At 40.0% G+C, this 27825-nt stretch overlaps 1 protein-coding gene across 1 annotated transcript; it reads left to right on the top strand.

Moving 5' to 3' along the window:
• Positions 1 to 3929: 3929 nt before the first annotated feature.
• LOC117490258 (ferroxidase HEPHL1-like) lies at positions 3930 to 25896 on the top strand. The gene is made up of 20 exons (XM_034139912.1): positions 3930 to 4329; positions 6334 to 6578; positions 12800 to 13012; positions 13693 to 13911; positions 14208 to 14462; positions 15019 to 15187; positions 15983 to 16119; positions 16231 to 16362; positions 17020 to 17225; positions 18258 to 18402; positions 18564 to 18776; positions 20912 to 21131; positions 21249 to 21388; positions 21472 to 21597; positions 21722 to 21828; positions 21952 to 22186; positions 23562 to 23701; positions 24196 to 24349; positions 24487 to 24501; positions 25484 to 25896. The coding sequence occupies exons 1-20, from the start codon at positions 4157 to 4159 to the stop codon at positions 25561 to 25563; spliced, it is 3324 nt and encodes a 1107-aa protein (XP_033995803.1). The 5' UTR covers positions 3930 to 4156; the 3' UTR covers positions 25564 to 25896.
• Positions 25897 to 27825: the final 1929 nt, after the last annotated feature.

Raw genomic sequence — 27825 nt, 5'->3', positions numbered from 1 at the left:
CTGATATAAATATTTACTTAATCACCATTCATCAATGTAATCTAAGAAATAGGGTGAACTGGCATAGCTATAATTTGAATTACTTGGATGCTCAGCCTTTTAATGCTTTTGTCCTTCCAATAATCGTTTTCTAAAACTAAATTCTCCAAATATAGAATTATGAGACATGGAAAGGCCTATTATGTATTAAAACCAGAATTAGATACAGTCGTTTAACATAGATTGGTTGCTTTGTTTTAAGAAGTAAGAGGTTTGTTCTTTGCTGCAAAACGTCACATGTTCAATTCCCCACTTGCTTACCATTGGTAGAACTTCCGCTAAATACGTCAATCTTCCTAATTCTTTAACTAATGACCTAAATCTAAAATCAGAATAGGCTTAATCTGACACAAGTTGTTAACCATTGCTGTAAAATGTCTGAATGTACATAATATCTGACTAGTTCTTTGAGACAGTGAAGACACACACACAATTTAGCATATTTTATATATTTTATATATTTTCTCTTTTCTCACTGTAACAAAATGTTAACAGCACAAACATTGCAGATGGAAAAACAAACTCGATCATGGGGACCTGACAGACTTAGTTGAGCTGCAACTCATTGCTCTAATGAAATAATATTGAAATCCACTACAAGAAAACAAATTGAATTTCTAGATACCAGGTGATCAGGTGAAACCACGTGTTCTTTAATGGTCTTGGAAATCAGGCATAATCATGCTTCAGGAAAACAGAAAACCCTCAACCCCAGAGCCAAATTTGACCCTGGTCACATACAACCACATAAGGGAATAATAACAACATGTAACATGTTTAGACATGCTTTAAGGGCCTCTTTTATCTATGGAACCATACCAAAAGCACTTTATTTTATAAACCAAGTGCTTCATGTTGGGCTTTGGGTGCAGATTGTACTCAGAGATTTGTGTGGATTATCATAAAAAGGAAGCTCAAGGATAACACTCACTTAACCAAATGAGAGGAACAGGACCAGTGATGGTGTTGCTGTTTGTGTACTTCAAATGTATCATGCACTTACTTTGAAGAGGCAGAGCGATCAGACCTCAGTGTGGTTGTACTGCTCACAGTTGGTCAGCAGGTGTCAGGCTCCCTCCTTTGAGGTATGTGATACAAAGCCTCAGGTTGAAAGATGCAGGGCTGTGGACATGGTTAAGGGGAATGTGCATTATCAGGATGCTCTGAATCTTAAAATGTGGTTGGACATTATTTCTGCAACTAAATCACAACACAACTTTATTTAATGTGCTGACATAACTAAACAGCTATGTTAGAGGGCCTCATGCAGATTTTAAATGTTGTTTAAGAAGGAGTATATTCACACTACTTTTTGCATGTTTAATACATGATTGTATAATGCATTATAGATCAGTTTTAAGTAATAGGAAAAACGCTGTTGTTGATGAAATGATGTGATAACAGCTACCAAGAATCACATAATATTCCAATCACACTTTGCCCACCAGCAAAGTGAGAGGAAAAAACATTGGTGTAGTCAGATATAGCCTAATCACTTACATCACTTAAATATTCCATGCGTAGCAACACAGGTTAATAAGGAGCGGCACGACAGTGTACTTGCAACAGAAAAATAAGTTAACTCACAATGCCTTCTTATAGTCAGGAAAGAGCAATGATCAAATCAAGGAATTGTATTAATCAACTAAGGAATGCAAGTTTAAAACACAGGCCCAATCCCAAACCGCCCCCTACACCCTACCCCTACACACTACCCCTCCGTTTGCGCGTTCGCGCGGAGGGTCCGCCACATTAAGTGCTGGTCCAAACCAACGAGTGTGGAGCGGTGTGGAGGGGGAGTGGGCTATCAAGCCCTCAAACAGCGAGTCTGCATCGGTGCTGACTTGAGACCGGTCTCTACCTGACCGGAGTCACGCTGTGTGTGTCCGTCAGGAAACACGCTGTTAAAAAGTAGTTCCAGCAAACATCCACTGATAAACTGCGATGTTAACAACGTCATGATAACCTCATCTTTTTTTAACTTAGGATCGTACCTGTGTTTAGTCTAGAAAAAGGTAAATGTGTGCATTTTATTATAAAGTTGTGTATATTTACAGACTGTTGCAAAAACTAAGAAGCTTATAAACATCAGGTTTAAAACTAAAAGAGCTTTACAGAAAAAGTAACACAATGAAAGATGTTTGTAGTTTTATTTGAGTTATTAATTTACATTTTTTGTCTAAGAGATGCTGATTTGAAACCGTTGTTACATACAGTTATGGCATTTCCTGTTTCTGCCGGAGAGAGGGGAGGCCGTCCCAAAGCTTGCCGCTGTATTTACTCCCTCCATCTGACAGGAGGGAGCCTCGTTGAGCTGCGAGTGTGGTCTACAGACGGAGTTCACTCCGTCACGGAGGGGTAGGGTCGAGGGAGTGGTTTGGGATTGGGCCACAGATTAAGACACTGGGTCCTTCTCAGGTCGACTATTTTCATCCTCGGTCCTCGGTCCTCGGTATCACCGGAAGTTGATTTGTCTGCGCCATCTTGAGTAGCGTCCCATGGCTCTTATTTCTGCCGGAGGACCGAGGATCGAGGAGCGAGGAGCGATAATGGAGGAGCGATAACCGAGGAACCACCAGACCATCCTCCGGTGAAATCCTCAGATACTCTCCCCGCCCCCTTACTGTGTATCGCTCACTGATTGGACGATGCAGCGCATGCACTGATCTGATGCTTCTTGACATGAGAGCAGAGTTTCCCAGCGGAGTGAAGAAAACACATGAAACTCACGGGACTCACTCCTCAGTTTATACTGTGTTTTGTTTCAATGAATGCATCATTCAGTTACAAATATGTGATATATCTGAACAACAAAGTGGTCAAAACTTATTTTATTCATTTATTGGAAACATTTTCATGATCGCTTTTTCGTTTTACATTTTCATTTATTGTCATTTCCATTCAGTCAGTCATTAAGTGCTATTTAAAATGTTAATTTGCTACATATCCACACAAACAAAGTGTGCAATCCAATGCATGTTAATCTAACTGGGTTAGACACACATATCTCTTTTTCTTCTCTGAATTATTTTATTTCTATTGTGCACTCTAATCAATATTAATCCAACTATTGTTCGTTTATACATTTTAAGAATGGCGTTTATCTTTTTTGAGAATGAGTTCTTATTTTATTTAATGTATTTAGGTCTACAACAGATGATACAAATGTTTGTGTCAGTAAATGTGTACTAACAGAGGCGGGGTTGTTTGTGAAAATAACGGGGACAGAGCTGCTGTCAGAAGAACAGCTGTGCGGCGTCATCACAAACGGACGTCGCTTCACGTGACGCTCCGGAGGAAAGGACGTCCCATTGCTCTTAAAACTCATTTCCCTGCTTCTCGTGGTTTCCTTGCGTCTCTCCATGCTTCCCTGGTGGGAGGGACTAAACGCAGGGAAACGACGCAAGTGAGGGACGCAAGGATTTCATTTAATCGACCTGAGAAGGACCCATAGATGCCACTTCCTTACAGAGTCCCTCCTCCAACACACACGAACGCGCACATGACCAATGAGGGCACGAGATACATTTGTGCACAGATGGAACATGGAAGACCGGCCGGCCGGCTAAAATGATTGGCCACGGCTTCACACAAATGAATTTTTTTAATGTATTTATTGTCAAAGCATGTAATATATTCATTGCTATCGGGATGTTAAGAGCATTCCATGGAATATAACAAAAAGTGTTTCTGAAATAAATTACACCCACCATAGATGCAGAGTTATTGACTTATTTGTGTCTGTAACATCACATCTCGAAATTTGACACCCTATTTACGCGACCCTTACTGCATGAGTTTGCATTCTGAGCATAAGTGGAACAATTACCTTGATTTCCCTGCTGGCACTTTTAACAACATTTGACAATAATGAACGCGAGAACACTGAGGGTTATTATCCCTGTACTCTGATACCATTGGAGGCGGTAACACCGGGGTCGCTCTGTGGCTGAATAGACCGACTGTTTTCCTTTCCCGGTTTCATAAGTACCGCAGCCCCACAGCGCACACTGTTAATGCGCGCCTGCATGGGAGAGTCAACGAAGGGTTTTCACTTGTTGCTTCTACAACCCGGTAAACCTCGAGTACCTGCGTATAACGGAGTGACCGGCTGATCATGTCTCGGACTTCGTGGCTGTTTGCGAGTTGTTTGTTGTTTCTTCTCACCGCGGGTGCGGAAGGGAAGCGCAGCAGAGAGAGAGTTTACTATGTGGGGATCATTGAGGACTCTTGGGATTACGCACCAAGTGGAAAAAACCTGCTTAATGGACAAGACGTGGAAAAGGATGAGTGAGTTTTGATTAAGAAATTATGTACAGATTGAGTGTACATTTCATCACATATGATCTATCACATATCAAATTCCCACACGGGCTGTTGAGATTACCAACTGATGTTAATTGTAATAAATGCTATGGCAAACTTCAAATTAAAAACTGTAAGGTCATCGCCACAGTATGTGACAATGTCTAGACCCGTGAGGGTGGTGTTGCTTATTGTTGGCAGTCTGGCAGATGCACAGGAAAGATGACAGTATTTAGTATCTAACAGTAAATGCGTGTCTGCTTTCATGAGATTGGTGGCTTCCTAGGTCAGTTACACTGACCAAAATAAAGCCAAAAAACTCAGATGCTGCTTGAATGACAATTGAGTAGTTGCATCACACCACCAATGATTTTATATGTTAAGGTTGCTGTGTTTTTACAATATCAGAAAGATGTAAAAGTCTGCTATGAGAATGTAATGGAGGATTTAAGTGTTGGATAGTTGAGCCTACAATACCTGATTTAATCTCTTCATATAAGACAGTTTAGTAAGTAAGTAAGTCAAACTTTATTTATATAGCACCCTTCTCAACACAAATGTACAAAGTGCTTTACAGTACAGTACACAATTCACAGTACAACTAAAATGTAGAATAAAAGGCATAAAAAGGCATAAAACAACAGCAGGTAATACATAGGATAAAACATACGATAAAACACCAATAAAAGACAGCTACTAACTCACCTCCTCCGATGCCCCAAAGGCCTGAGGAAGAGGTGGGTCTTTAACTGCCCCTTAAAAATCTCTACTGAGGCAGAGGCTCTTATGGCGCGTTTCCACTACACGGCCTGTCTGGGGGAGTTTGTTCCAAAGCCTTGGGGCCACCACCTCAAAGGCACGGTCCCCCTTAGTTTTTAGCCTGGTTCGGGGCACCCTTAGGAGGCCTTGCTCAGAGGACCTCAGGGCCCGGGTTGTGCTATGAGGGAGGATCAGGTCATTAATGTGTATCATTAGTAACTCATGCTGGAATCTCCTGACCTTTCCTCATCAGCCAGCTGTCTTACCCAACAGTCTCTAACCAATGCACAATACATTCAAGGCCAGCAAAATCAGTCAAGCTCTTTTAGTATACATTAAACAATTATTCTTATCCTGTACATTATATTGTACATTTTTGCTTCAGTTTTCCCATTTACAGCCTCCATTGACAGGTAGCTTGTACTGAAGAAACCTTATATATTTGGTCGACCTCAAAATAACTGTGATTCATGTGCATGGCATTTAAATAAAAAGGGAGTGGATCTTACAGTGAAACCCGTTTTATGAGAATGGTGTCAGAATATCCGCTTTAAATTAAGTAAACATAATAATGTTCATCCTCTCTGTTGCTACGTAATCAAAACTGCTTTTCCCTCTGCTCTAGTAACACGTTATTTGCACACAGAAACGTGTAATCACAATAATGACATGTCTAATTGCTTGAGAGGTGCAACCAGATGCAATTTGTTCTGCAGAAATTACATCTGCAGTCATCCCCTGGCTGATGGAGATTTTGTAATTAAAATGTATCTGTAGTTGACAATGGTTTAAAATAATCCAAAAAATAAATCAGAGCAAAAAAACAAACTATTCTACAGATAGCGCTATATCGCCTTCCCACAATATTTTCACTTTTTATACTGGTGATACTTCTTTGTTTCTCTTAAAAATATATATTTGTATAACTGGCTAGTCTTACATTCTTTGGCAATAATTAGGCCGCTGCGCAGTTGTCACGGTGGTGTCATGGTGTTTGCGTAATGAATGGTGTTTTCTCCCATGTGTATTTATGGACTAGATCAGTATTTTTTCTTCTTTTCTTCTTTTTAACTAAAATTAATCACGCCTCTTAATGCTTTTTTATTTTGCAAAACCTTGTATTTACCATGTTAAGGAGATAAAGTTGTGCAATTCTATATTGTATAATATAACAACGATTCCCATAATTCCTTCTGTTTTGACATCTCTCTTTCTCCACTCCTATCCCAGGCATGCATCTGGGTTCCTGGAGAGAGGACCCCACCGTATTGGCAGTGTTTATAAGAAAGCCATGTTCAGACAGTATACAGATGCCACATACAGCGTCCTGGCCCCCCGACCGGCCTGGTTGGGCTTCCTGGGGCCGATACTGCGAGCTGAGGTTGATGAAGTTATTGTCGTCCACCTGAATAACTTTGCAACCAGAAGCTACACCATGCATCCTCATGGAGTTTTCTATGAGAAGAACTCAGAGGGTATAGTGCTGCATAATACATATATAGTATAAGCATATAGCGTGAGACACGCATGCAGAATTCACACACAGAAATATCAACTGTGATTTCCCACTTCCCAGTAGTTGCTGTAATAATAAGTAGACTGACAATATTAAAATGAATGCTGACTGACACCAAATTAGTTTCCTTTTAAAATCAACAGAAGTTTGTGCAATAATGTGATACACAAACAACAATCACGTCTCAGGAATGACAGTAATGAGGATGCAAGGCAAGGCAAGGCAAGGCAAGTTTATTTATATAGCACCTTTCAACACAAGGCAATTCAAAGTGCTTTACAAAAATGAAAGACATTAAGAGAATGGCATTTAAAAACAGTCATTAAAAAGCAAAGTAATAAACATTAAAAGAAAAAATACATGAATAAAAGTTACAGTGCAGTTTAAGATATTAATAGTTCAATTAAAAGCAGCGGCAAAAAGAAAAGTCTTCAGTCTGGATTTAAAAGTAGTAAGAGTTGCAGCGGACCTGCAGGTTTCTGGTAGTTTGTTCCAAATATTTGGAGCATAATAACTGAACGCTGCTTCCCCCATGTTTAGTTCTGACTCTGGGGACAGAAAGCTGACCAGTCCCTGATGACCTGAGAGTTCTGGATGGTTCATAATTTAGCAGGAGGTCAGAAATGTATTTTGGGCCTAAACCATTCAATGCTTTATAAACCAGCAGCAGTATTTTTTAAATAAATTCTTTGACACACAGGAAGCCAGTGTAAGGACTTCAGAACAGGAGTGATGTGATCCACTTTCTTAGTGTTAGTGAGGACTAGAGCAGCGGCGTTCTGAATTAGCTGCAGCTTTCTAATATATTGTTTTAGTGAGACCTGTAAAAACACCATTACAGTAGTCGAGTCTACTGAAGATAAAAGCATGGACAAGTTTTCCAAATCCTGCTGTGACATTAGTCTTTTAATCCTAGATATATTCTTTAGGTGATAGTAGGCTGATTTAGTAATTGTTTTAATGTGACTGTTGAAACTCAGGTCAGAGTCCATGACTACACCTAGATTTCTGGCTTTATCTGTTGTTTTGAACATTGCAGACTGAAGCTCAGCGCTAACTTTTATACGTTCTGCCTTGGCTCCAAAAACCATTACCTCAGTTTTATCTTTGTTTAATTGGAGAAAGTTCTGACACATCCAGTCATTGATTTGTTCAATGCACTGACTCTGTGTTTGAATTGGAGCATAGTCTCCTGGTGAAATGGTTATGTAAATGTGTGTGTCATCCGCAGGGGCCGGTTTTGGCATAGGCGGTCGCCTAGGCCGTCAGATCTGGGGGGGGCGCTGCGCTGGCAGCTCTGGGAGGGAAAAAAAACATTTTTTACTGTTTGCGCTCATCCTAATTTTCGGCCTTGATGTAACAATATTCATAATTAAAGGGCCCATGTCATGGCCATTTCCACTGATCATAATTCCATTGTTGAGGTCTACTAGAATAGATTTATATTGTGCAATTTTCCAAACTCACATTGGTTTCTCATACAGCATCTCTGTAAACTATGTGTATTCACTGAATTTCACTCTCTGCCTTTAACGGCTCGTTGGAGCTCCAATAGCTCCAGCCCCCACCCTCCCTGTGAGCACAGTGTGCTCTGATTGGTCGGGACGTTGTGAATCGCGCTGAGCTCCGTGGAGGCGTGGTTTCCTTGTTTAGCGATACACAGCGAAACACAGCCAAACTCATCCTGAGCACACACAAACTCACAGCCGAAGTAAAAACAATAAGTGTGGCTTGATATTGAGTAAGAAAAAGGTTGATAAACGCTGTGAGAATGGGTCTATAGAGAGAATTTCGCCGCGATCCCAACTGTCTGTTATCAGCCTGCAGCCAGGGAGGAGAAATCAGCAGAGCTGCCTGCACTGAGTGTGTGTGTGTGAGGAAGTCTGTGGATTGGTCAATTTGGACCAATCAGCGGGGGCTTAACGTAACGGCTCCGCGGAAGTAACGTAACGGCTCCACGGATTGGTCCATTTGGTTCCGGGTACCGCATGACCGTATCGCGTCATAGCTCTGGGCGTGGCTACTGGGTATCCAGACGTCACGATGCCCAGGAAGAACATGAGAAATCTCCAACGAGGCGTTTTGGGGAGGTCTTTTCTGTGTTAGAGTTTTACTCCCTACAGGGTGTACTTTGAGGGTTTTTGACTCTGCAGACCGTTTACATGCATAAAAACCTTCATAACACACAAGGGGACGGGTAATAACCGGAAAAGCATGACATGGGACCTTTAAGTAAATGTAACACCCTTTTCACCTCGGTTACATTTTTCATTTGCCCTGTACGATGGGCGCTGTAAGTGATGAAATAGGGGGTGTTGGCTTATCAGGCGTCCGCAGCTCACAGCCAAAGTGGGCGTGGGAGCGAGAGAGATAAATGCAATTTATGTAAACAAATATTTCCAAGACACTCCTTTATAATTATTGGGATAAACAGGTTTGAAATCATTTCAATGTATACTATAGGACAGTAAACCAAAAATATCGTTTAAAACTTGAGAGATAAAAAAATATGCATAAATAAATGTTAACTAGGTAAAATAAGATATTAATGAACAACAAAAATAAAATAAGTTAAATTTATTTGTTATTGGCTATGGTAGGTTATTGGTTATGTTCACATACTTATATGGTTATTAAAATGTAAACCGATCTTTTTCATATGGGTGTTTAGAGTTGTACCCCCTAGATCTAGTCTCTAGTAATTGTGTGCTCAAAGTGCACCAGATTGAAGCATTTTACTTTAAAATGTTCAAACATTTCTTCCCGGGGGGGGTATACCCCTGGACCCCCTAGAGGATGTGACGTCCACACCTCAATTCATACAATACTGAATACATTTGAAGCCTTTTTTATGTATATTAACTATGTCAATAAGTTTCTGTTTTTGTAGTGTATTGGTCTTTTGTAGAGATTTTTCATTTATTCTTTATATATTCTATTGTGTATTCCTTGGATACTTTTAGCTTTTCTACTGTACGTTTTTTCTGGCAGGGGGGGGGGGGGGGGCGCCAGCTAAAATCTCGCCTAGGGCAACAAATTGGTTAGAACCGGCCCTGGTCATCCGCATAGCTATGGTAACTTATTTTGTTGTTTTTCATTGTCTGAGCCAGTGGTATGTAGATGTTAAAGAGAAGGGGCCCCGAGATGGAGCCTTGAGGAACCCCACATGTCATATTTGTCAATTCAGATGTGTATTTACCTATAGAAACAAAGATGTTTCTGTCCTTTAAGTAGGATTCAAACCAATTTAGAACTGTTGCCGAAAGTCCCACCCAGTTTTACAGTCGGTCTAGTTATATGTCAACAGTGTCAAACGCAGCGCTGAGATCTAATAATACTAACACTGAAGTTCAGCCACTGTCTGTGTTTAAGTGGATGTCATTGAAGACCTCAACAAGAGCATTCTCAGTGATGTGGTTTTGTCGAAAGCCTGATTGGAACATATCGAAACAGTTATTTAAATGCAAGAAATTACTCAACTGTTGAAAAAACAACTTTTTCAATGATTTTACCTAGAAATGGGAGGTTTGATATGGGCCTGTAATTGTTCATTACTGAAGCATCTAAATTATTCTTTTTTAAGAGCGGTTTAATGACTGCAGTTTTCAGGGCCTGTGGAAAAACACCCGAGTGAAGAGACTTGTTTACTATAGGAAGTAGATCTGAGGCCATGCAATGAAAAACATTTTTGAAAAATCCTGTTGGAATAATATCAAGGCAGCAGGAGGAGGATTTCAGAAGTTGAATAATGTCCTCTAGGGTTTTATCATTAATCTGATGGAATTGTGTCATGGTGTTTGAATTGATATTAGGTGGACACAGGGACAACACATTTGCTACACCTGATGCAGAGGCACTGACTGCTTGTCTAATTTTCTGAATTTTGTCAGTGAAGAAGGAGGCAAATTCATTGCAGGCCCTGGTGGATAGAAATTCAGAGGCTACTGACACTGGGGGGTTTGTTAGTCTGTCGACGGTAGCAAACAAGGCACGTGCGTTGTTTTTGTTTTTGGCAATGATGTCAGAGAAGAAAGACTGTCGTGCGTTTTTCAATTCCAAATTATAAAGGCCAAGTCTCTCTTTATAGATTTCAAAATGAACCTGGAGATTTGTTTTTCGCCACCTGCGTTCAGCTTTTCGACACTCTCTTTTTTCTGTTTTCACGGTCATGGCCTTTCTCCATGGAGATATTTTCTTGCCAGTCACTTCCTTTACCTTAGTTGGAGCAATGGCATCTATAACATTTTTTATTTTTTAATCATTTAAATTCTCATTTACTGAGATGTAAACATTTCCCTAGTATTTTCAGTTAAATATCGCTTTGTGGTTACCTCTTTTTGAACAGAAATAGAGCTCTCAAAGAAAACACAGGAATGATCAGAGAGTGCAACATCAGTCACCACAACCTTAGAGATATTCAGACCCTTTGAGATAAAATCATTGATTAAAAATGTTTTTCCTGCCAAAGACCTGACATTTAATAAAGCTAGTTTAAAGGTGGGGTAGGTAAGTTTGAGAAACCGGCTCGAGATACACTTTTTGTTATATTCCATGGAATGCTCTTAACATCCCGATAGCAATGAATATCTTCAAGTGCTTTGACAACAAATCCATAAAAAAATATCATCTGAGGAAGCCGTAGTACTGTAAAAAGCATGACCAATCATCTGAGCCGGCCCGGCTAAAATAACTGGATGGCCTACCTGCCTGTCAGCCTTCCATCTGTGCACAAACTTATCTCGTGCCCTCATTGGTCATGTGCGCGTTCGTGTGTGTTGGAGGAGGGGCTCTGTAAGGAAGTAGCAGATTTCTTCCGGCTGTGTATTTTCAAATTCTAGCGCACTCGAGCTGGTTTCTCCAAAATTACCTACCCCACCTTTAAGTTTGTTAAATACACTATCAGTCAGATTTTTTGTGACAAGCTGTGGCTGACATGGAATCACTGCTAAATTTGATAAACTCACACAAACGTTTGAGCGCTTCCTGTTTCTAAGCTGATTCACCGCTCTCAATATATTACCTGTCAACACAGATATCGGCAAAGCTACTGGCAGGCAGGGCGGGACCCAGATAAAAGTATAAAAATATAATGCCATTCATGAATCATTATCAAGATATAATCGTCTGAAAGTATCTATGTCATCTAGGCTTGTTTTGCTCTCTGAGAACAAGATACTGAAAACAAACAGACTAGAATATGTGGTAAGGAATGAATAGGTGTATTTTCCTCTGAATTGGGAACTTTCCAGATTATGCAACAAGCCCCCACCCCCCACTATTCTCGGAATTCCAGAGGCCGTACGGGAACTGAAACTGAAACAAACATTTTGTGACCTACTAGATTTTATAAACTGGAAATTTGGCAGGAAACTGATAGTAGTGGGAAGTGGAAGAAGGGAGTGATGCCTGAGCGGGGGGGGGGGGGGGGGGGGGGTGGCAGGCATTGGGATATATTTGTTTTAACAGGAGCTGTGGATTATTGTTATTGATTAATGCATCAGTGTTTCTTAGGGTCAAAAACACTAAACTCACAACTTAAAATGAAAGAGTTTAGTTTATTTAATAAGAGAGCACATGTTCAATGTGAAAAGTGACAGCAGATATAGATTAGTTGCAATTTGGTGCTATATATATAAAAAAATAAAAAAATAAAATAATAATTTTTTTTTTTAAACACCTTGAATTTCAGGGGGTGCGGGGCTCCGTTGGCGCAGCACCCCTCCAAGACAATGGTAGGGGAAACACTGAAAGTCAGCTAATTCTGGGTTAAATTATGTCATGTGACAGGCGCAGATATCTACAGAGGTCACTGTACCTGTAACATCTATCACTAAGGCTGAGGTCATTTAGGTGTTTTATGGATCACTTACACACGTGGAGGCTGAAGCTTAACAGAGATAAGACTCATAGAAGAAATGCATATGTCCTTGACTTATAGGAAACCTGTATTTACTAATGGTGTCTTTTTAACATACTTTTACTTGAGTAATCATTCATTTAACTCATAACTGTTTTCTATTTAATTCTACTGCACTCAGTTCAGGGTTTTTAACAGTTAAGGCAAATTGAACTTGTTAATACCATAGCATTTCTACCGACTTAACGTAAGGCTCAAATGCTTACTTAACTTCAGAGTAAGCACATTGATCTAAGCATAAACATTTCGTATTTGTCTACCAGGGGCGCTCTATCCAGATGGGACATCAAACAAGCTGAAGGAGGACGACTCTGTTCCTCCGGGGGGGCGCTACACTTACCGCTGGGAGGTCAGACCAGAATTTGCCCCCACAGATGACGATGCCAACTGCCTGACCTGGGTCTACCACTCCCACTTTGACGCCCCCAGGGACATCGCCTCTGGACTGATCGGGGCGCTGCTCACCTGCAAGAAAGGTCTGAAGATATGTGACCATATGCTTTATCAGAAGTACAGATGTCTTTTTATTGCCCATCTGCATTATATGTATTCCAAATGCCAGTTATTTTGATGTCCCTTCATCGTAGTTATAGTATTCATTTTATTTGTATTTCAAGTTGCACACACAACTAACTGAATACAATCCAGAAATAAAATAAGAGAATAACACATCTGAGAGGACAGGTCAAGAGGACCCCTCCTCTACTTAAGTAACAATGAGCAAACAAACTAACCAATCCATAGACAACAATCCAATGAAACCAATTTGCGACAATTTATTTTCATAAAATAAAAGGAAACTCAAGCTCTTGAATAACATGTCATTTGACATTTCATATCCGTACTCAACAATATCTTAAATAGTCTCAACAAGGTCTCCAAACCCTTGCTTATAAGGTCAATTACAACAACATTCCCTAACCTTAAGCCTTTTATGACTACAGCAAAACATTTCCAAATAGAGAATGCTTCATAAGAAAAACAAATGCAGTGGGAAATCACAGGGAGAATTACTCTGGTTTCCAGCCTATCATGCATTCAGTCGATACTGAGATGGAGGGAAAACAAAGATTAAATCTTCCTTTATCTGTGCTTGGCATCATAAATATGCAACAATTTAACCTCTATCATGCATCTTTCTCTCTTTGTCTGACAGGAATCTTAAAAGACACTAACAATCCAGCCCAAGGTCAGATGAAGCCAGGGTCTGTTGTAGAGTCAGCCAGGAATGATGTGGACCAGGACGTCTTCCTGATGTTCAACGTCGTGGACGAAAAACTGAGTTGGTACCTGGAGGACAACATTCAGACCTGCTCTGATCCAGCTGGAGTCGACCAAGAGGACCCCGACTTTGTGGAGTCAAACCTGATGCACGGTAATATAGAGGCCTCGAACTAAGACAGCTGCACACACATAAAGTTGGTTAACAACAGAATGTAAGAAATGTAAAAGGACATTTTCACAAAAAAAAATGTAGTGTAAAAATGATTTGATTTCCTCTTCCCCTGCATGCTGTTGCCTCTACATTCTTAAATGTACCAAGTTATGTGAGTTACTCGTCACTCTAAATGACTTTTCCCTTTAACAAAGTGTATAAAAGAAGGTTTGAAGGACACGTGTTCCCGTTATCCTTTACTCTAACCCCTATCTGTGTTTTTCTCTGTGTGACAGCAATTAATGGGTACATGTTTGGAAACCTGCCTGGAATCAAGTTATGCCAGCACCGTGCAGTGGCCTGGCATTTGTTTGGCATGGGTAACGAGGTGGACATTCACTCTGCCTTCTTCCATGGGAACACACTGCTGGACCGCGGCCACCGCACCGACGTCCTCAGCCTGTTCCCCGCCACGTTCGCTACAGCTGAGATGGTCCCGAAAGCAACAGGAAAGTGGTTGCTGACCTGCCAGGTCAATGACCACCTGCAGGGTAGGTCACCTGACCTTCAACTTCTGCGTGACCTTTGACCTCTCTGTTTTGAGACTGTTGTGTTGCTGACAGAGAGGAATGTCTTTTTGTGATCCCTGTATTTTAGTCAAAGCATGATGTTACATGTTTTCTAACAGCAGAGCTTGTGGTTCTACTGTTAACACGGCAGGACTTGTGTATTTTAAGGCTATCCGAAGTCCATTGTACTTAGAACTGAATGAGCCATACTTACTCAATCAAGTATGAAAAATGCTTACTCTGAAATACCTTTCCTTTGTGTCATACCGGACTTTCCATAATAGCCTAATCGTGTCACTCGGCCTTTAAAGAAACATACGCTTGTATATTTTCGAATCACATATTTTGTAATTTTACAGGTTCTTTTTCCTCGGTGTTGGGTGTGTTAAAGGAAAAGATAAAGAAGTCTATTCAATATTAACCTTTAGACTTTATTTTCAGCTATTGAGATTTCCTGAGAAACTGAAGGTCTAGTTTCACCTTCATTTTTGTGGGTAATTGTCTGTGTAATGATTGTGTTTTCTTTTCCTTATTCAAGCTGGGATGCAGGCCTTTTATGAGGTGAAGTCATGTGGCAGTGAAGCCGTCTCCACAGCGATGGGCGGCGTTGAGAGGAATTATTACCTGGCAGCAAGCAAAGTCCAGTGGAGCTACGGTCCCTCAGGAAGGGATCTGATTAATAATGTGTCCCTCACTGAGGCCGGCAGGTGGGCACACACCTTATCAAATTAGGAGTGGCATACTGTCGCAATCAAGCTAATCAATGCTAACAGCGTTATGTGGTACATTGTATTGCATGCACTGTTTTGGTAATCAGGTGTAAGCTTGTTTTATCGCCAAATCTGGTCAGAGCTGTTAAAACCAAATGTAGCCAATGAAGACATTTTTCATTCTGGATATATTTCAAGCCTGTATAGTTTTGAGACTAACGTGTTGTCTTGATCTAATAGTGCCTTGTGTACTTTAATTAGCTTTTTTAATGAGCTAATCTTTAGTTAAGGGTTTCAATGACACAACTGAAGCAAATCATTGTAAGAACATATGTGTTTTACAGTCAGGCTAGTATGTTTTACTTGGCAATTTTATTGCTATTTAAAATTACAACCTCAGTAGTTTTGGAGGAGGAAGTAGATGAGCTAACTGAGTCTGCAGAGAATCGCTGAACTAAGTCCTACAAAGCTTCTGAAGAAAGTCGCCTGTCTGTGTGTATGGCTAGCTGGAAAGGGCTGATTATTCGTATACCCTGTGGGGGGGCAGTGTTGTGGTGTCTAGAGTAAATGTGGGCGATAGTGATACAGTGACTCAGTTGTTATTGTGTCTCTGTTATTGTTCCCTGACCTGACACAGTGTAAACCCCCCGACCAGCTTTTGTGCTTGACATGTTTTGATGCTTTTTTCCAAGCCACAATGCAACCCATATTACTCCCTTTTTGGCCCACTGAAATGCAATGTATTGTGCTTAATATCCTTCTGCCCACACCCCCCACCTTTTCCTCTCATAGTGCATCAGAGGTGTTTTTTGGCACAGATGGCGGGAGGATTGGAGGTGAATACCTTAAAGTTATATACGAGGAATACACAGACGATACGTTCACCATGTTGAAACCAACACCTGAGTCTCTACACTTAGGAGTCTTAGGTAAGGTCTCATTCTTTTTAGCAAATTCCAGTTTGTTATTTACTGGTACACCGGTGTCTTGCTTTACAAATCCCATCTGCTTAGTCAAAATGTTCTTCTGTATTTGTCCAGGTCCAGTCCTGAGGGCAGAGGAAGGAGACACTCTCAGAGTAACCTTCATGAATAAAGCTGATCGGAACTTCAGCATCCAGCCTCACGGCCTGCACTACGATAAACACTTCCAGGGAACAAGCTATGAGGACGGTGAGGAAGCATTGCACACAGATACTGGCTGCACCTTACCTGCTATAAAATATTTGAATTGTTTAATTTACTTGAGTAGTAAAAAGGGAAGAACATTATTCTTTTTTAAATTCTTTTTTTATTCAGCTTTTCACATGTATACAGTCATAGACAATACAATATTCTCTGTAAGCCTTCTGTAGTTAACAGTGAGATCACAAATCGAACATACATATTTGTGGATAATACAGAGGCAGGCCTTACTGACCTTCAACAAAAAACAAAAAATCCCTTCTAGACAAATGATGGTCGTATTGGTGTAACATATATTATCAATTGTTCGCATCTCAACAAAAAGATTCCCCGTTGCAGTCTCAAAGCAAGGGTTATCCTTTCCGGGAAGAAGATTTTTTAAGCAATATCCGATGATTAACAGTTCAGATTGACTGAGGCATTTGTTTGCATGAATATTGCTTCCAGACTGGAGAATACATCCCTGCCTGTTTAAATGTTAAACATAAAGGGATGCAAATATCTGCACCTTCAAAAATAAGACTTAACTTAAAAAATAAAAGTCATGCCAAGTCAAGTGAAGGATTGTCATGCAAAAGAAAAAAAAAGATTTTGACTGAAGAAAGCCTATTTCAAACAGTTAGTTCTCTGTGTGAAATGCTTTAGGTGTTGATAAGCCAGGCTCTCACGTGGCTCCAGGGGAAAACTTCACCTACACCTGGCAGGTGATAGAGGGTCCTTCTCCATCTGATTCTGCGTGCATCCCCTACCTGTACTACTCTGCCACCGATCCCATCAGGGACACCAGCTCTGGATTGGTGGGACCTCTGCTCGTGTGCAAGAAGGGAACGCTGAGGGTGAACGGGACCCAGGTGCTGCATTCATTTCTATCCACTCACACTTTCTCTCACAGAAACATGCTCGAAATTCTTGAATTAAAGGGGACCTATCATGCAAAATGCACTTTTGTACGTCTTTTATACATGAATATGTGTCCCCGGTGTTCCAGGGAACTCACCAAGTGTCAGAAAACACAACCCTCTCTCTTTTCCTCCATACCCAAATCTCTAAAATCGGAGCTGATACAGATTTGAAATTGTTCTGACGTCAGAAACAGGGAGCTCCGCCTATATGGGCAACTCTCCACCTATCAGGGGAATGGGGGGTTGGGCCACGGCCATTGCCGCTTGAAAGCGCTGGAGAGGCTGTAGTACATATGCCAGGCCTGTAAGTGGCGCTGTAGTCTGCCACAAAAGCAGCGAAGAAGACTTCTCACAGAATCAGCCCTTGCAAAAACAGGGCTGGAAAAGAGCAAATAGAGCGAAATGAGGCATGGCTAAAATGCATGATCTGTTTGGTATTTTGAAAAAAGACTTCACAGACATGTTTTATATAGGTATGGCCCTACAATATATTATTCAAATATAGCATGATAGGTCCACTTTAAAGAAGCTTTAACCAGAATTCTGATAGTTTTACCCTTGTTAAAATTCATCAAATGACTGTCATTAAAGCATTTCTTTCAATCAATTAAGCAATTAAAGATAAGATAAGATAAGATGGACCTTTATTAATCCCTGTGGGGAAATTCAGGAGTTTTAGCAGCAACAGAGTGAGAGCGAAAGTATAGTACAGATTCACACAAGATTAATCAAATTAAGGATAACGTTTACATTTGAAATAAAAATTATATACACGTAAGTAGCTGTTACAACAAGAATTGAAATAAATGAATTAAAAGCCACAGCTCTGTTGTGATTAGGTGATTGAAGGATCTTTGTTGGGAAATTGGGCCATTGCCTATAAGATAAGATGAGAACAAAATAAAAGTTTTCATGCCGTTGACTGCAATTAAGTGCATCCCCGACTCATCATTACTCTCGCTGTGTTCATTTTTTTTACAGAAGCGTGTGGATAAGGAGTTTTTCCTTCTGTTTTCTGTCATGGATGAAAAATTGAGCTGGTACATCGACGAGAACATCGAGAAGTATGGCAGCAACGAGACAAATGTTGAAGATGAAGACTTTGTGGAGAGCAATTTGATGCATGGTAAAGAACGAGTACCAGAACCGCATTTTGTCTTCAATTGAATTCATTGATTGTAGGTCATGTAACATTAGCAATATATTTTGAGTTCTATTCCTGATACTTCATGACGAATTTCTCACTTGTCTCTGCATTTTTTGTGCTAATCGTCCTTTTCATGTTAGCTGTCAACGGACGCATGTATGGGAACCTTCAGGGACTGCAGATGTGCGCCGGGGACAAAGTTGTGTGGTACACCTTTGGGCTAGGTACAGAAGTGGACATCCACGGTGTTTATTTCGAGGGGAACACCTTCAAGAAGCAGAGCACGACACGAGACACTATCAACCTGTTCCCTCACACAACTGCTACTGCCATCATGCAGCCGAACACTCCTGGTTAGTCTTATCACACACACATGGTCAAAAACACACACTGTTCTGCCACTTAAAAACACAATTCCTTTCCTCAAATAGATTTTAAGAGTTCATCCATATTTTAGGTTTGACAGACAGATTTGTTTTTTACAAACATCCTTAGAGGACTGTTAGGAAAATATCACTCGACACCAGGTTGAGAATCAATAATCAGGTACTAATTTATTCTTGCAAGAAGGAGCAGAATTAAATCGCATACAAAGGATATGGTTTAACTCACACACATGAGGTATGTTGCTCAACGGAGCAGGAAAAAACATCAGGCTTATATAGTCCAAAATACAGGAGATAACAACAAAGTCGTTAATCGAGGTGGCGCTAATATCAGCCGTGGGTGTCGGAAAAGCGTCGGGTCATCTGCGATGGGTCATCTGTGACGTCTTCTGGACTTCCTTCACGCCTCATAGAAATAAGATATGTAGGAGACAACAAGTATGTGTCTGTCTCCTCATAAAGATCAACAACCTGAAATGCCCTGCCTCCTCCTATCATAAAGAGGCAGCTGCAAGGTCGTACACAGTTCAGAATCACACATGATATCAGTGCATTAAAACAAACCCAAAGAGGAGACAACAGTATTTTCTCCAACAAGGACCCTCTGTGAATGTTTTCCTCTGACGTGTACACCACTCCCAACACTTCACAGCAGGAAACATACTTTCAGACGATTATATCTTGATAATGATTCATGAATGGCATTATATTTTTATACTTTTATCTGGGTCCCGCCCTGCCTGCCAGTAGCTTTGCCGATATCTGTGTTGACAGGTAATATATTGAGAGTGGTGAATCAGCTTAGAAACAGGAAGCGCTCAAACGTTTGTGTGAGTTTATCAAATGTAGCAGTGATTCCATGTCAGCCACAGCTTGTCACAAACAATCTGACTGATAGTGTATTTAACAAACTAGGTAGGTCATTTTGGAGAAACCAGCTTGAGTGCGCTAGAATTTGAAAATACACAGCCGGAAGAAATCTGCTACTTCCTTACAGAGCCCCTCCTCCAACACACACAAACGCGCACATGACCAATGAGGGCACGAGATAAGTTTGTGCACAGATGGAAGGCTGACAGGCAGGTAGGTCATCCAGTTATTTTAGCCGGGCCGGCTAAAATGATTGGTCGTGCTTTTTACAGTACTACGGCTTCCACAGATGACATTTTTGTATGGATTTTTTGTCAAAGCACTTAAGATATTCATTGCTATCGGGATGTTAAGAGCATTCCATGGAATATAACAAAAAGTGTATCTCGAGCCGGTTTCTCAAACTTATCTACCCTACCTTTAAGCTTAAACATCATCAACGATGAATGAAACCCATTTTTAAATGGATGGTGACTTTAAGACTGCCCAAATAGCACAGAACAATTTAATATTGTGCAAAAACAGTGTGAAAATATGCAGTCTTGCACACATGCTTCATGCTTACCCAAAACTGCTAAATATAGCAAAACAAGAAATTGGTAGTGAAACACCAAATAAATCACTAAAGTGTAGAGAGAGCTACAGTACAAATGTTAAGGGCATAATGGAGTGTTTCAGCTGAAAATCCATACAGTCAAGCCACAAACAAATCCATCCTCATGTGTCCAAACCATATCCTCTTCAGAGGTGGGAAGTAGTGGAGTACAAATACTTCGTTACTGTACTTAAGTATATTTTTCTGGTATCAGTATCAAAACAGGCTGGTTACTTTAGTTTTTAATCTGTGTTTGGTGGCGTGATCATTATTATTTAGAGTCATTGCGTGCCTATTGATTTGAACACGATCCGTGTATCCATCATTTCTTGGTCTTCTCTAAAGAAGAGGGACCAATGAAAACGTTGTCATGTTGCCGTTGTTCAGCATGGAAACATTCATTAGCTAACAATGACATTATTGTTCTATTAATATAAAGTGAGGTCAGGTACTCTTTAAAACAGCTGGTAGTTATGGGTACTTTTTACTTAATCGAAGCCCATACTTTTACTTGAGTAAAGAAGTTTAGTCAGTACTTCTATTTTTACCAGAGTATTTTTAAACACGATTATCTGTACTTCTACTTGAGTAAATGATGTGTGTACTTTTGCCATCTCTAATCCCTTTTATTCCTTAGGTGTGCATGAGGTGAGCTGCAGAGTGACGGACCACTTCTCAGCCGGCATGAGGCAGCAGTACAGAGTGGACCTCTGTCCCCGACACAAACTAGAGCTCACATACAAAGGAGGGCCGACCAAGATTGTGCAGTATTTTATAGGTGCTGATGAAATAGTGTGGGACTTCTCACCCAAGAGAGACTGGGAGCTGGAGATACACCACGGCACATTAGAAGACAGGTATGTGCGTAAGATAATTGTAGGATGATGTATTTCAGTGTGGACGCTGGAGCCTGTGATTAGTGGCGTGACTTATTACTGTTTGTTAATGGAAGCAAATTGTTACATGTCTCCCAGTCCAGGCAATATGTTTGTTGGGAGGGGGGGGAACAAAATTGGCTCGCGCTATAAGAAGGTGGTGTACAGAGAATACACAGATGAAAGCTTCACTGTTAAGAAGAAACGACAGCCAGAACAACAACACTTGGGAATTATGGGTAAGCTTCGCTGTTCTTCATGCCTTTTTTTTTTTAACCAAAGAAACGACAGTAGAAGACACAGATTTTCTCTTCCCCTGTAGGTCCAATAATCAAAGCAGAGGTAGGAGAGCAGATTGTGATCACTTTCAAGAACAACGCAAGCAGGCCGTACTCGATAAGTGCACATGGAGTGAAGGCCAGCGGTGCACACATTCCTGTCAAACCTGGTGAGAGTCACATTTGACAAGAAAACTACAATGTTTGCTGCCGCTCTCAAACTAAAAGGTGGAAACACTGGCCTTTTCTCAGAAGTAATGATTTGTCTGGTTTTATGTCTTCCTTTGCCTCTAGGTAATATATTGGAGCTGACATGGGATGTTCCTAACAGCTCTGGTCCAGGGGTCTCCGATCCTAACTGTATATCTTATGTATACTACTCCAATGTGGACTTCATTAAGGTACATACTTCCTGTATGCATTCACATGGAAGCAAATAAGTCACTGTGTTTGTGGTGTTTTAATGGACGTGTTGAAGAGTGGAAGATGTTTCTGACAGGGCAGATTCCTATGTTTATCTTCAGGATCTGTACAGTGGTCTTCTGGGGCCTCTGGTGATCTGCAGGCCGGGGACTCTGCAGCGAGGCGAGGGGCCCGACAGACAGAGGGATGACGTGGAGAAGGAGTTCGCTCTGCTCTTTATGGTGCATGACGAAAACCAGTCCTGGTACTTGGACGAGAACATCAAAACATACCTCGGTGCTGACCCCGATACCTTAACACGAGATGAAGACTTTGAGGAGAGCAACAAGATGCACGGTAAGAGATAAGAAGAGAGGCACGGAGAGTAAAAGTGTCTTAAACAGTCGTTTAAAATGTACGTCTTGGTTTATTGACTCCTTGTGAGAAAAAGTTGTATATCTAAGCAGAACAAGTATTAAAATGAGATTGAAGAAAACATGTGGGCAGCATACAGTGTAGAACTGATGATGTGTACTTTTTGGACTTAAATTGCCCATGGGGGAAATTATATGAAAGATAGGTGAGATATAGTGCACTTACTGAACAAACATAAGATTTAAAACATAAATCCTATAATTAATAATATGAAAAACTAATGCTTAAAGTCACCATCTAATTATGCCAACAAAGGCTGTGTATTTAAATGTATTACAATATTTGATCCAATTTAACTTGTTAAGCCCGAGAGACCCCGGTACCGGGGTACTGCCGCAACATCTTGCAGGAAACAGTGTCTGAGGGCATGTTCATTTAATAAAACTATGAATGTTTTATATCCATGTAACGGGAAGAAACTCATCTAACTGATCTTTTTTTTTTTTTTTTCAAAAGAAAACCCACAATGCTAACACTGAGCCTCTGAATTAGCAACGAGCGAAAAATGCTAACACCTTACTGCACCGAAAATCACTCACAAAACCTTATTATTTATCTTTTCACCACATCCATGACATCGATTCACATCGTGAGGTGACACAGAATCGATTGACACCGACATTACCACTGAATTATACGTATTTGCGACGTTATAAGCAAACACTGACATCAAAACAGGTGACGCTAGGTAGCTAAAAATGCTAACATTTTTACCTTGGCTCTGTAGTCTCTCCAAAGTGGTCTTCAATGGCATTAAAACGATAAAAACGCTGCTGAAGTTAATCCATAGGTTAATCCTAAAGCTTTTAGTCTACTAACCCATCATCCAAGGGTGGTTTTCACTGTAAGTAAAAAATAATTTTTGGACGGACACTATAATTTACAGTTTTTTACTATGTAAAATCTGAATTTTCTTTAAAATAAAAAACATCTATATTGATTCTGACTTTTCTACATCCAACTCACAGGTTTATCATTACTTTGAGAAAAGATTATTAATTTAACCCTTTTAGAAGGGAAGATATGGTCATTTGTTCTGGGAATGTCATTTTCGAGCCTGAGACCTGAAAAACAGGCTCAGGGCTTAACAGGTTAAATAATGTATTATGAAATTTGCCTCTGAAGTGTTTCAAATTCCTGACAAGGGTTTTCCTAAACTAAGAAGAAGTCTAAATTACGATTTTCCTATTACACTTTTCTGCATGTCTCTCTGATTCTATACGATGAAACAGATTATATTTAACGTGAGGGAATTGTTGATGGTCTCTATCTCTATTTGTCACTGTGTCTACTGAAGGGATCAATGGCATGGTGTACGGTAACCTCCATGGACTGGTGATGACCCGCGGCCAGAAAGTAGACTGGTATCTGCTGGGCATGGGCACCGAAGTGGACATGCACACTGTGCACTTCCACGCTGAGACTTTCACCTACAAGGTAACCACCAACATCACAACATATGATCATATATTTACTCCAAATTAAAACAGTACCAGACCAATTATGTCTCTGTAAATGTTGGACACACAATATATACTGCTCTGGTTTAAATCCAATAATGAAAGGATGATAGTGTGTTGTTGTATTTGGGTTTAACACTTCTACATGCCCAGACAGAAAGTTTCTTTACTCAGTGCCTATTTCCTTTTTTTCTGTTCCCCTTTATTGTATTGTGTGTGTGTGTGTGTGTGTGTGTGTGTGTGTGTGTGTGTGTGTGTGTGTGTGTGTGTGTGTGTGTGTGTGTGTGTGTGTGTGTGTGTGTTGTGTGTGTGTTGTGTGTGTGTGTGTGTGTGTGTGTGTGTGTGTGTGTGTGTGTGTGTGTGTGTGTGTGTGTGTGTGTGTGTGTGTGTGTGTGTGTGTGTGTGTGTGGTGTGTGTGTGTTGTGTGTGTGTGTGTGTGTTGTGTGTGTTTGTGTGTGTGTGTGTGTGTAGACGGACCGTGTGCACCGTGCAGACGTCTTCGATCTCTTCCCCGGAACTTTCCAGACAGTGGAGATGGTTGCTGGGAACCCGGGGACTTGGTTACTTCACTGTCACGTGACTGACCACATCCGCGCTGGCATGGAGACCACCTTCACCATCAAGGGTATGTAAAGCATGCATTGTGTGTCTAAATGGCGTCACACATGCTTGTGCATTAAGATAATTGAATCATGTACATTGAAATCCGGTTAAATTTGTGTGAAATCTCACTTTTGTATGTATATCTTCTTTCAATTCCAGAAAACTCATCGCATGGTAAGATTTATCCTTATTTCAATACAAATATTCAGTCTAATATTTAATATTCCATCTGTCACATACTTATGTAAATATAATACCTTGCTTTATATCTTGTTATTGTTAATTTGTAAATTCAACATGTATATTTTCTACTTTCTTGTTTATTTCTTGTCTTTTAATTTTTATGTACAATGCCATGTTTTTTATGCTGCTGCAACGCAAACATTTCCCAAATTAGGATCAATAACGTTCTATCTTATCTTATCTTACAAGAGAATACAAAAATATTATAATTTCATATCAAAATAAAAATAAATCAATGGCTGTCTGGAACTGTTACGCAATAGAATGGCTAGTTAAAACATTTGTTTTGATGACATGAGTAGTAAAAAGGCAAAAACATGCAGACAACTGGGATGGTTTAGTATTAGATACTGTATACAGTCAAGACTTTAGCAAAACCATTACATTCTCTTTTCTAGTTCAACATAGAAAAGGGGAACAGCATGTGACAGGCTTGTTTTGTCTCTGCTGTGATGTTGGATGAGTAATGTGTTTTAAATCTTATCTATGTTTGCTTAGTTTGTATTGGGTGTAGGGAAAGAAATGTGTCTTTTGTCAACTGTTACATTAGCATTTGCTGACTATATAAACTGAAATAAGCATGATATTCCATGGGAAATGTATTGTTTTAGTTATAACTAGTTTTAAGCCATAATTAGACCAAACCATATATATGAATTTGCGATTGAAAACAGTTGGTTATAAAACATGGTAGGCTTGTTATTCTGAATTTGATTAAGTTGAGTCAAATGTGAATTCTAAAATATAGCAAAATCGCAGAGATAAGATGGTTACTGAGGTTGGGAATTAACAGATATTCCAGTAAATCTCTGTAGCAAGATGTCATGGGCGTAAAATGTTTGATTGTGAACTCATGACATAGCTATCTTGTTTCTGGCTTCCTTTTTAACTTACGTTCTGTTTCCTGTTGCAGCGATAGGAACTGAAGGCTCCTTAAGGACACTGCTGCTCTCGCTGGCTCTCTGCCTCATGGCTGTAGGTGGACTACCATAATGAAGGGACCCTAACAATGCTTTACTATTTATGCAACCAAACAAAAAAATATCCAGGGACAAAATCATTGTTGTGTTTGAAGTTATGTATGTAAATATCAAGCAATGATCAGACCAACCTAAATATTTGAAGGGCTGTAAAATCCTGTATAAAGTTAAGGATTGTTTTATTTCTTAGAATTAAGATATATAAGCATTTTATATTTGTGGATTGTTTTTATGTTGCAGTTTGATGGCGTGTTGCACTGTGTTTGATGTTAACTTTTTAAAGCATAGCTGTACCAAAAGTGTGATCCATTTATGAATGTGCAATAAACACCTTGTTTTAACTGTGGTGTGATACTCATGTCCTTTTATTATTTTAAGTTCTAGGCTCAACAACAACCACAAGGTGGCGTTAATAATTTAAAAGTTGCCAAGAGAAGAGATCAATGATGACTCCTTTTCTTTTTCTGTGGCTCACAGGAAAATACAAAGCTTGGTTCAAATATTTTTAAATGTTTTTACAACCCTTTTATTTTAACCCTCCACATATTGGCAGAATATATATAATGTTTTCAGAATATGAAAAATCTGTATTATACAGTGATGTACTGGTAGTTTAATAACATTTCACTAAATCTTGTCCTTCATATCTGTTGCCTCATATAATGTATCTGATTATATCATTAACTGTTTTTGATTGGGTGCAGGAAATAAACACAGCACTAGTGATTAACTATGTGATCTGTGTGTTTTGTAATGAATTTGTCACTAACTGACAAATCCGGGTGAATTGTTTGTAGCCTTTATTTAACCAGGTTAAAAAATCCCATTGAGATCAACGATCTCTTTTTCAAGGGAGACCTGCGGTACATTAGTTACACATAAAAACAACAGAAAACAAAAGGACATCACAACATAATTACAGGGGTATACATTAGCAACCTATTTACAGTGACAGGTATCCAATAACATTTCATCCAGCCGTGCTTTAAAATGATGCAAGGGAATCAAAATGCTCAGTTTCAATGATTTTTGCATAGTGTTCCAAGCTAGAGGAGCAGCGCACATAAAGGCTTTAGTACCTAAAACAGTCCTAGCACTTGGCACATGTAATAAGAACACATCCTGGGATCTCAGGCAATAGCTACTTGCCACTCTCCGTGAGATCAAAGAGCATATATAAGTCGGTAGTTTACCCAGCATGGCTTTATATATGAATATGTACCAATGACTGAGCCTCCGACCAGTAAGTGAAGGCAGACCTGCCTTGGCATACAGGGTACAGTGATGAGTAAGTACTTTACAGTTAGTAACAAATCTCAGAGCACTGTGATAGGCGGCATCTAACCTTTCCAGGCAATGGGCAGGTGCATTCATATAGATCAAATCACCATAGTCTAGCACAGGTAAAAAGGTCACAGTGACTAGCCTTTTTCTGGCTTCAAAAGAGAAACAGGACTTGTTTCTGAAAAAGAAACCTAGTCTAACCCTCAGCTTTTTAAGCAGATTAGTGACCTGAAGTTTAAAAGTAAGACAATCATCAAGCCAGATACCAAGGTATTTATAACAGGTAACCACTTGGAGTACTTGTCCTTGCATAGTCACAATATCCAAAGCAGTCTCTGGAGTCTTTTTAGCTTTAGAAAAGAGCATTACCTTGGTTTTATCAACATTTAAAAGAAGCTTAAGCTCAGCGAGCTGAGTCTGAATAATGTTAAAAACAGCCTGTAATTTAACAACCGCCTCCTTAATGGAGGGACCCGCACAGTACATCACGGTATCATCCGCATAAAAATGTAAAGTAGCTTCATCCACATTTTCACCTAAACTATTGATGTAGATGGAGAATAAAAGTGGATCTAAAACAGAACCTTGAGGAACACCATTAGCAATGTTCAACCACTCAAAGTGAACACATTGGGACCTTTCAGAGAGGTAGTTCACAAACCACCCCACTGCATGGCTGGATAAGCCAATACTGAGTAGCCTCTGCTTTAAGATGCGATGATCGATGGTGTCAAACGCTTTGGAGAGGTCAATAAATAGAGCTGCACAACTCTGCTTTCTGTCTAAAATACTTGTAATGTCATTCACCACTTTCATTGTCGCAGTGATACATCCACTTGTAGCAACAGTTGGAGATCATTGATCAGTTAATGGCTGATACTCAACCATTGTGATTGGTTAATCTATGTTTGATGTATCAAATGCTCATTAACATGAAAAGTTTCACAGGGTGCCAGATTAAAAGCGAATTTGAATCACAGACCTTTAGAGA

Source organism: Trematomus bernacchii, unplaced genomic scaffold (assembly GCF_902827165.1).
Source record: "Trematomus bernacchii unplaced genomic scaffold, fTreBer1.1, whole genome shotgun sequence".
In the NCBI taxonomy this organism is placed as follows: domain Eukaryota; kingdom Metazoa; phylum Chordata; class Actinopteri; order Perciformes; family Nototheniidae; genus Trematomus; species Trematomus bernacchii.
The sequence above is the reverse complement of the archived record's forward strand: the minus strand, read 5'-3'. Positions and strand labels throughout refer to the sequence as shown.